The sequence below is a fragment of the Semicossyphus pulcher genome, unplaced genomic scaffold (genome assembly GCF_022749685.1).
Source record: "Semicossyphus pulcher isolate SPU_LCO1_2020_fin unplaced genomic scaffold, fSemPul1.0.p SCAF_11, whole genome shotgun sequence".
Classification (NCBI taxonomy): domain Eukaryota; kingdom Metazoa; phylum Chordata; class Actinopteri; order Labriformes; family Labridae; genus Semicossyphus; species Semicossyphus pulcher.
In genome coordinates, this window is record NW_027211615.1 from 18410643 (window position 1) to 18420867 (window position 10225).

At 41.1% G+C, this 10225-nt stretch overlaps 1 protein-coding gene across 1 annotated transcript; it reads left to right on the plus strand.

Moving 5' to 3' along the window:
• Positions 1-312: 312 nt before the first annotated feature.
• On the plus strand, positions 313-9858 carry LOC138611688 (solute carrier family 23 member 1-like). The gene is made up of 14 exons (XM_069684884.1): positions 313-430; positions 3494-3527; positions 3827-3890; positions 4423-4569; positions 4783-4940; positions 5440-5599; positions 7387-7568; positions 7674-7794; positions 7941-8097; positions 8241-8494; positions 8612-8776; positions 9188-9296; positions 9404-9499; positions 9611-9858. Exons 1-14 carry the CDS (start codon positions 313-315, stop codon positions 9856-9858), a joined length of 2013 nt encoding a protein of 670 aa, XP_069540985.1.
• The last annotated feature ends 367 nt before the right edge of the window (positions 9859-10225 follow it).

The window sequence follows — 10225 nt, forward strand, 5'->3', positions numbered from 1 at the left end:
TAGCTTTAAAGTACTCTGTACAAACCAGTGGTGGACAAAGTATAGATACTCTTGAAGCTGTTTGTTTGCACTTACTGACTTCGTTCCCTCCTGTCCTGATCGTTGCTTTTGTTGTATTAACTCTCAGATGTACGTCGCTTTGGCCAAAAGCGTCTGCTAAATGAAATTGTAACATTGTGACATTGTAAATATTACCCCCCAATACAAGTGAAAGTTGCTCAGTCAAATTATAACTTGAGTTAAAGTACTGGAGTGTTTCCTTTTTAAAAAAAAGTATTTAAACTACTCTATAAAATAATCTCTAATAAAAGCATGAGTGCAGCCAAGAATACGCGGGTGAATCGTCCGCTCCGTCGTGCCGTAGCCATCATCACCAGCACTGTGAACCGCCTGATCTCTGCGTTCAACCATGGAGACGCGCGAGGTACAGGTACGACAACACCACTTCCAAATTCCAAAAATATATACAAAACTAAGTCATCTGCATTTAAGGACACTTTGTGGGTGACCCCACCTCTTGCAATACCCTGGAATCTTGCCTCACGATGAAGCCAGGTAGTCAAAGGTTCAATGGCAAACGCAAACAGCAGTGGGGATAAAGGGCAACCCTGTTTCATGCCAGGTTTGAAAGGAAAGAAACGTGAATGTAAGTCATTTGTATGACTGGAGCTACAGGGGCTGAACATAAAAGTTTAATCCATTAAATAAAATCTTTACGTAACCCCATTTTTCCCAGGACAAAGACAAGGTAGGTCCACTCCACCTATTGAAAGCCTTCTCTGTAACCAAAGAGGGGACAGTGATTTAAATTCTCATGTTTCCTTATAGTAAGCATGTCGCTCTTTGTTTTTAAAGTCTGTGCAGGATGTTGAACTCGATAGCACTGAGCCTGAACCTCTGCATGGACACACACTGGTGTCAAGGTCAATGGCAGTTTGAGAACAAAGTTGTGTTTTGTTTTTTTCCTTCACATTTGAATGGATAGGTTGTGGCACTTGTTTACTTTGAAAAGGTCTGGCTTCTCTGCTGGAGACGTATTTGCCAGTCATCCATTAATCAGATTTTACCCAGCTGGAGGAGTTTGGGCAAGAAACACATGCATGGTTTGATGCAAAACTTTGCAGATCCTTCTCAGGCGGAGTCGGTCTGAGCTGGCCTGTCTGAGGGAAGACGTTGTTGTCTCACTGCTCGCTATAATTCAAACAGAGATACATGTGATAGCATGACTTGAGGATAACATAAAATCTATGATAAGATAAAGACAGTTTACTATCCTCGCTGATTGCCGCAAAATAAAAATGGATACACCCATTTAAAACCTGTTTTGAGAGCTACCAGGGTTTAAAAGTTAACTCACATGCATTTCAGCGAGTTATAAAACAAGCTGCACAGTGTGTTTTAACACAGCGATGATTAGATACATAGCCTGCAGTGTATGCTGCAGCCACAGTGCCATATGTTACCTCAAAGGGCTTCTGAATATAGTGTTTTACTACTTTTCCCTCCGGCTCCGAGAAACAATGGCTCGTTGCTGGATGAGCAAATACTTTATGTGCTGTGACGTCTGCTGACTGAATGTTCTTTGCCGCGCTCAAACTCCAGTGTTTACATCTCTGCATCTTACCTTTCCCCTGTCAGAGTGTGTCACGATTAGTCTGCAGTGCCGCGCAACATGATGTGCGGATTTGCAACATGGATCTTAGTCACACTGAAACAAGAACTCTGCGTGTTTTGTAAGCACTTTTGGCAGTATTTTTCTTTCATGTACAGTTTGCGTTAGCAGGAGCACCTACTAATAGATGATTCCCACCCTTTATACTCTGAAAATAACTCATTACAGAGTGCAGACTTGGATTGATTGCTTCTTTAAACTCAAAACATGAAAAATTAACCTGCTGGGTCTCAAAATAATAAAGCAGCATTATGTGCAAAAACATCGCAGGGAGGTAATGATGTGCTACATCGCAGGCAATGACATTAAAGTTTGTTGTGTTGCAAAGAGCGTCCTTTAGAATATAAATGACTCCTAAAGTGCAGAGGCAAACTGCACTAATAAAACAGTATAGACAGCACATATTAGTATTATTATAATAGCAAAGTGTTTGTGATGCTCTGCTTCAGTCAGTTCCTCCTCACTTAGTGGCAGATAAGTGCTGTGTCAGTTCGACCTTGTTTCATCCTGTTTAGACTGCTTTTATTAATTTAACTCGCAAGGGGACGCATTGTGCTCATCCTCTCTATGGGTTTAACCGGCATGAGCCTTCAGGAGGTAAGTGAGCCTGGGTTTCTCTGACCTGACATCAAACCCCGGTCAACAACAAGTCACGATGGGAAGCACTTCTACTGAGCCCGTTTTTTAATTATTAGGATCCTTTCTGTTATAAAACTGGAGACTTGGAGTGTTTTCACATCACAATTTCCCAAAGCTGCTGCAGCTGCCTTGTCACATTTATCAGCATAACACAAAGAGATCTTATCAGTTCTCTTTCCTCTCTGAGCGAGGCAAACATCCCCTCTTTGAAGGCTTAAATCTCTTTATCTTACCATCCTCCCATTTTTGCCTTGTCAACTGATGCTGACAGTTTGAGGTAGGCGCTAAATGCAAACCTTGATCAAACGAACCATCCTGCAGAGACTGTCGGCGTTCTCTCTGAGCCCTCGGTTAATGGTTTTCTTGTGTTTTTATTTTTTTACCCTGAACAAGATTAAGTAAATTTATTTAAGAGAAGACGTCATTTTTAAACTATGAGCATAGAAAACTTTTCATCCCTCCTTGCTGTAATACTTCAGTAAAGTATAAAGCATGTATAGTATTTTTAAAGAGCAGCTCCCGTCATGTTTTAGGACATATAAAATGCTCTGCTTGAAATAATACATTGTGTCTGATATGTTTTTTCTACAAAAAAAGTTAAAAATTCCTGAATCTTCATAGTCCCCGCCCACTATGCACATTTCCAACCAGCCCCTCTGTTGCGAAAAACACAACCCATCTCTGTTTAGTGGCAACTTCTTGAAACTTAGCTAGCTTGAAATGTAGTAGTTAGTAGTGGTAATGTTAACGTTAGTAGTCAGTAGTTTGCAAAAATTACAATGACGGTTACAGCTGGCTTGCATGTCGCCGAAGTGGTTGCCATAGGTTACACATAACGATCAGAATCAGAATCAGAATCTGTGTTTATTGCCAAGTAGGTTTACACATACAAGGAATTTGTTTTGGTGATTTTGGTGCAGAACAATTAACACAGAACTAGAATACAATTAAGTAAAAGACTTAAATAGAATAAGATAAAAAATAGGAATAAGAATAATGATATTATGATATGCATAGCGTCACCCCGTCCATTAACGGGATTGGCTCCTTAGGTGTGTGACGTATCAAACCTGCCAATCTGAAAACGTGTTGTTCAGCCTGTCCTTGGTACACTGCAGGTTAAAAGCAGACAGGCCCAGCCATGGAGATGACTGCTCATGTTGTCCCTGAAATGTCTTGTAGCAGATGAGAAACACCACATGGAGATGTTTACAAGGTTAAACACTTGACTGTTCTTTAAAAACAGGGACACCTCCTTTCTCATATGAAAACTGACAGGAGATTTTGGTACAGGTACGTGGTAAGAATTGCATAGAAAAAGCAGTCCACATTGTCATAGTAATCAATAATTAACTTAGATACGTAATCAAGTCATTTGCAGGGTTAACTTTGTCCTGAGATGAATGCACACATGAGGCGTAAATGTGATGACTTAGTATAAAAGCAGTTCCAGCCAACATGTCGCCACTCTGCGTTCCCCCTCAAGTAACCAAAAAGGTTTTATTGTTATTAAAGCTATTTTGTGCTGGCTGTGGCTTCAGGGAAAAAAATGGTTGGCCTCGATAATCTTGCATTTGATGTAAGTACAACGACTTTTCTTCTCAAATATCAATGTAGGCATTTTTGGTAATCGTTATAAAATCTATAAGCATTTAAAAGGAACACTGCTTTTCTTTTTTGTATCCTGTTCAGTAGTTTGGATTGCACTTAACTGAGTTATAATTAGCTCTGCAACACGGTGGGCAAGGGTTTGTACAAGAGGGAGTGATGGTGGTTGAAAGTTTCTGAAAGTTGTGCAACATTTCCTGAAATTCTCTGAAAACTTACATGGCCTTTCCAAAGAGTGCACACGATGTTATTATGTTTTTGTGAGACTCATAAATTCTTGATATTTATTCAAAATGTATTCGGTCTAAAACTTTCCACATTTGCAACCACAGAGCAGAAACACAATCACAGAGATGTCTATCTTTTAGCAATGTTCCCTTTTAGCAAACTTGTACATCTGAAACGTTTCTTAAATTCCGTGTTAACTATGTCTCCAGGACAGCTTTTGATAGCGATTTGTTTATGCCTGTTTTGGCATCTGATGTTTTTTTGTGGTGCTCTAGATGGGCGAACAAGTCAATGATAAGCCCGGAAAAATGGAGGGAAAGACACGCAGGAGCAGCTGTGCAACAGAGGAAGACAGAAATAAACCAACCTATTGTGTGACTGATGTTCCCCCCTGGCACCTTTGTATTTTTCTTGCTATTCAGGTGGGTGTTATCTTACAAGTTGTGTATAATCTTTTGAATTTCCTTATTGTTAAGGCTGTTTAACCCACATTTCAATTGGAGCAACAAACTTGCCTTGAGTCATGGAGAAAGAAAACAGCATACTGTTTGTGGTATACACTAGTTTTGTTAATGTATTCAGTGTCAGAGACATCCTCAAGTCATCACTGTCGTCACTGTCCCTCTCCTGTGCAGCATTACCTGACAGCATTCGGTGGGATCCTCTCCATCCCTCTCATTCTGTCGGAGGGACTGTGTCTTCAGCACGACAGCCTGACTCAGAGTCGCCTCATTAACACCATTTTCTTCGTGTCTGGCCTGTGCACCCTGCTGCAGGTCACCTTCGGTGTCAGGTCAGACTTATGGTGCTAGTTCACTCCACCACTCACCTTCCTGTAAGGAAACATTGGCGATATAGTTAAGACAAACTTACATTAGTTCGACCATGAAAAGTTGAAAAGTGCACAGAGGAAACTGAGGACAAATCCCAGCAGTCTCAACTTTGGATTTAGTGTTAATAAGTAAATGTTGGCATGTTTACATTGTCATTTGAGCATATTAGCATGCTGCTTAGGTCAAATCACAGGTGTGTCTGCTGCAAGTATAGATGCTAGCTTTGTCACCATGTAGAAGAGATTTTCTTGGTCCTTATTGTGCTCATTATCAATTAAAATAACGGATACAATACAGATACGAATGTTCAGGAAACACAAGCTAACCTGTTGCATACTATACTACTTTGTATTCTTGCTCATCAGAATACATGTGACATCCTTTATCTGCCTAGTTTGGCCTGACTCTCATTAAATGATTTGTCTGACAGATATTTGTTTTTGTTTATGTCTCATGTAGGCTTCCCATCCTACAGGGTGGTACATTTGCTTTGCTAACACCTGCCATGGCTATGTTGTCCATGCCAGAGTGGAGTTGCCCAGCTTGGACCCAAAATGCCACTCTTGTCAACACCTCCTCACCTGTCTTCATAGAAGTGTGGCAGACCCGCATGAGAACAGTAAGCCAAAAAAAATACTGATTCTGCTTCTGATTAGAGCAAGCGAATTCATCATATTCACATGGCGGACATTTTCTTTTGGCATCACACTGAGGGTGGGAAACTCATATAAGTATTTGGGCATTCAGATGGATAACTTATTGAAGTGGAATGTTCATGTTGATTTCTTGTGTGCCAAACTGGCCCAAAGACTGCATTTTCTTCGCAGACTCAGATTGTTTGGTGTAAGTACGAGTGTGATGTTGACCTTCTATAATGCTGTCATGGGAAGTCTGATCAGATATGGGATGGCAGCCTGGTTTGGCTCTATATCTGTCAAATGTAAATCTAAGATTGATAAAATGCTTAAATGTGCCATGAAAGTGATTGGTATGAAAGAGTACCTGTCCCTTCAAACTATCTTTGGAAAAATTATTGTCAATCAGGCACAAAAAAACTTGAAGGACTCTTCTCATGTTCTCTACTAAGAATATGAACTATTGCCCTCTGGAAGACGATTTAGAGCTAGTAGATATAAAAGCAATCGCTTCAAGCTCTCCTTCCTCCCTACTTCCATCACTCTACTCAACAAACAGCCTGCAATAACATAATGTTTTAGTAGGAGGTTGTTCCACTCTTGCATAAATGCCATGTGGTATCTTACTGTATTTATTGACATTTGCTGTGTCACTGGTTTGCCAGAGTGATACAGTCTTTTTTATTTTTTGATAGTGGGCATGTTATTGTATGATTGGTATGATGAATGTATTGATTGTGAGCAGCACTGCACTTATGTCCATGACAAATTTCCCTCCGGGGACAATAAAGTTGATCTTACCTTATCTTATCTTAACTCAAATGTTGTTATAAAGTCGCATTGCTGTGTTCCAGGTTTGTACGAATATATCAAAATGTTTTCATTTCACTGCTTCACAATTGAACAGCCAACTGAAAAAAAGATCTGTCGGGATAACAGGCCATATTTCAAGTTAACACAACACATTCGATAGCTTATTAGCCGCTTTTTGGCTAACGTCAGCAGACAATCTCATCCTAGCTAACATTACCATATAATAGTGTAACACCATACAACAGGAAAGGCTCAACTTTATAGTTAATGCTAATTTAAGCTAATTAACTGTAATGTTAGCTAGGAATTATTACAATTTCTAATGTTAGCTGTCATGACTTAGCTGGCAAAAGCCTGGTAAGTTATCAAAACAACAATTTTTTTAACTCATAAGGACAGCTAGCTCAAGAGCTAACATTAGCATTCAACCAATTCATAGCTAACATTACCTTTAGCTTGCTAAACTCACTTGCTAGGAATTTACTTCTTTCCTGTGGTATCGTGTAACACTATCTAAAGCTAATATTAGCTTGGAAGTGGTTAATGCTAACATTAGCTGTTTTCTTACTGTAGCTAATATGTTCTAAAACTTTTTTTTAAACTTGAAATATGTACCAATGTCCGTCCAGATTTTTATTAGCCATTGTATTTGAAGTTGCTGGTCATTAAAGAAGCCGTGAAATGTTAATAATTAGTTTGATTCTCTGTGCAAACCTGGAAAACAGCCGTGTGACATTATAACAGCATTTGAGCTTCCTATCCTGAGCATGACGCAAAGGAAATGAATGTATGAATTTAGTGAATGGACGTGTAAAGCAGCACTTCTCTGGAGCTTGTTGTTATTTTATTTAGCTCCTGTGGTTTCCGCTGTGGGCAGCAATCATTCATACAGCCTTTCAGTCAGGCAGAGAAAGAGTATGTAAATGCCAATGATCTGTTATTGTGTTCCTGTCCGCAGCTGCAGGGCTCTGTCATGGTGGCCTCTCTCCTCCAGATCCTAGTCGGTTTCTCCGGTCTCATCGGCTTCCTCATGCGCTTCATTGGCCCCTTAACCATTGCTCCCACAGTGTCTCTCATAGGCCTGTCACTGTACGATTCAGCTGGAGACAAGTTAGGCAGCCACTGGGGCATCTCTGCGATGTACGTAACACAAGCCAGATCTTCCTTTAGTGGAAATGGTGTCATCACTGGGCTGTTTCGTGTATGATATCAGTAGCTTATTCAACTTTATCATGCTGCACACAGGACCACAGCGCTAATCATCCTGTTCTCCCAGTACCTCCGCCGCGTACCGATCCCTGTTCCTGCATACAGCAAAGAAAAGAAACTGCACACCTCAAGGTTCTATATCTTCCAGACAATGCCTGTATGTAACCACTCCTCATATCCTCCTGTTTACACTTAGAAACTGTGCGATAGTTTTATTGAACTATGTTATATATGGCAAAATACATGTTTTTAAAAAAAACATCTTTGTAACCGACACTGACAGTAATATCAGATATTGATTAGATTCTGCTGGGCATTGTGGTGTCCTGGTTAATCTGCTACCTCCTCACCATCTATGACGTCCTACCATCTGATCCAGCCCAATACGGCCACCTGGCCCGCACTGATGTGAAGGGGAACGTGGTGAACGAGGCTTCCTGGTTCTCGGTTCCTTATCCTGGTAAAAAACATCACTATCAACATTCCTTCATTTTTGTTTTCTTAAAGTAATTTGTTATATTTTTTTCTGCAATATATCAGTCAGTAGTCATATTGTAGTGCTTACAGGAAGATAACCATTGATCATTTTGATTCCTCCTTCAGGTCAGTGGGGCGTTCCCACTGTGAGCCTGGCAGGTGTGATGGGCATCATGGCAGGGATAATATGCTCCATGGCGGAGTCTGTCGGTGACTACCACGCATGTGCCAAGCTGTCCGGGGCCCCTCCTCCCCCCAAGCACGCCATCAGCAGGGGCATCGGTGTTGAAGGTCTTGGCTGTTTGATAGCGGGGGCCTTTGGCACGGGCAACGGCACTACATCATTCAGTGAGAATGTGGCTGCACTGGGTATCACGAAGGTAAGATACTTATTACCATATTGATGTCCAATCCTAAAGTTTATACTGTGTGATTTGAAGAACAGAACAGGCAAGTGTACAAACCTTTTCAATTTCAAAATGTTTGTGTGACAACAGGTGGGCAGCCGCACTGTGATTCTTCTGAGTGGAGTTTTCATGCTTTTGATGGGGATGCTGGGTAAAATTGGAGCCATCTTCTCAACCATCCCCACCCCTGTGCTTGGAGGGATGTTCCTGATCATGTTTGGAGTCATATCTGCAGCAGGAATATCTAATCTGCAGGTAAACAACGGCATAGGACATGTGTTAAAAATGATAGACTCTGAATATGTTTTAGATGTAGGTAATCATCTCATGTCAGATAGAAGTCCACATTCATCCATCGTGCATGAATGTATCTTACGCACAACGTATTTGCGATGAATTCTGGGTAAATTTTGACTCTTTTCCAAATGATGTAGCCTGGCTTACTCAACAGCATCAAACCCCTCAACTCCCTCCACTCCAATAGAAAATGTTTGTCCTCCAAAAGATTCAAAGACATTTAAACACATTTTAATTCAAGTCTCATTTGCACACTAATATAAGAGCAAAATTAAGATTGACCTCACAACCATCTGAAAAATTGTGGTTGGAGTGTTTCCAAATGCTTGCTACTATCCACAAAAATCACTGACACATGTCATGTTACAGTCCACAGACATGAACTCCTCAAGGAACATATTTGTTTTTGGGTTTTCCCTCTTTACTGCATTCGTCGTTCCCAACTGGATAATGAAGAATCCTGATTTCTTCAAAACAGGTATTATCCGTGAGGATTAAAGCAACAAGAAGCCAAAATGAACCTGTGTTGCAATTTATTATATTGCACTAATATTGTGTCTCTCCTGCCCTTTCTGTGTGACTCAGGCGTTGGTGAGTTGGACCAAGTGATCCACATATTGTTGTCCACACACATGTTCGTAGGAGGGTTTCTTGGCTTCTTCCTGGACAACACAATCCCCGGTAAGCCGAAGTGGAAGGAATTAAGTGAATCATAACTACATGTGCGTGATTAGAAAGAGAACTTTGGTGTTTGGCTCTCTTCTCATCGCCTTTCTAATACCCCTGTCTCAGGGACCAAACGTGAGCGTGGCCTCGTAGTCCTGGACGAATCACATCTTGAAGATTCAAGCAGCATGTTGGGAGCTGAGGAGGTGTACGACCTCCCCTTCGGCATAACCTCTTGCCTCTCGTCTCAGCCTTGTGTTCGTTACGTCCCTTTCTGTCCGTGGAAGGGCAACAGTACTGAGAACAAATCTGGAGAAAACCAGAAGTCATGGCTGTCAAATGGGACAGGGGTCACCGAGGAGTGTGCGTTTTAAGGTGTGAGCTAGAATGGGTGTAATAAAATGAGGAGATAGAATTGTATCTGCCTCTCTTTTTGGGTCACGCTGCTGAACTGTTCCATCAAGGGTCACAGAAATATTGTCAGGTTTCTCATGGGATATTTGATCACTGGATATTCTTTAGATAAAAGCATCACTTTTGTTTGACTGTATGTGTTCTTCCAGTGTATTTTGTAGAGCAGACATATTCTATTGGTGGCCTATGGTCCGAATCAGGCCTTATTAAAACTTCCGCCAGACTACGTAAAACGCGTCATCTGGCGGAGGCCAGGGAGCTCGCTAAACTACACTTCCTCAATCTAGGACGCCCGCCTCTGATGTCATGTCTCGTTCAAAATCGTCA

Bases quoted from the DNA above. Each gene is read 5' to 3' on its own strand.
- LOC138611688 (XM_069684884.1), top strand. From the start codon at position 313: ATGAGTGCAGCCAAGAATACGCGGGTGAATCGTCCGCTCCGTCGTGCC. The intron at 3,528-3,826 runs GTTAAACACTTG...TTGTTATTAAAG, and splicing joins CACATGGAGATGTTTACAAG to CTATTTTGTGCTGGCTGTGG. The intron at 7,569-7,673 runs GTACGTAACACA...TGCTGCACACAG, and splicing joins CACTGGGGCATCTCTGCGAT to GACCACAGCGCTAATCATCC.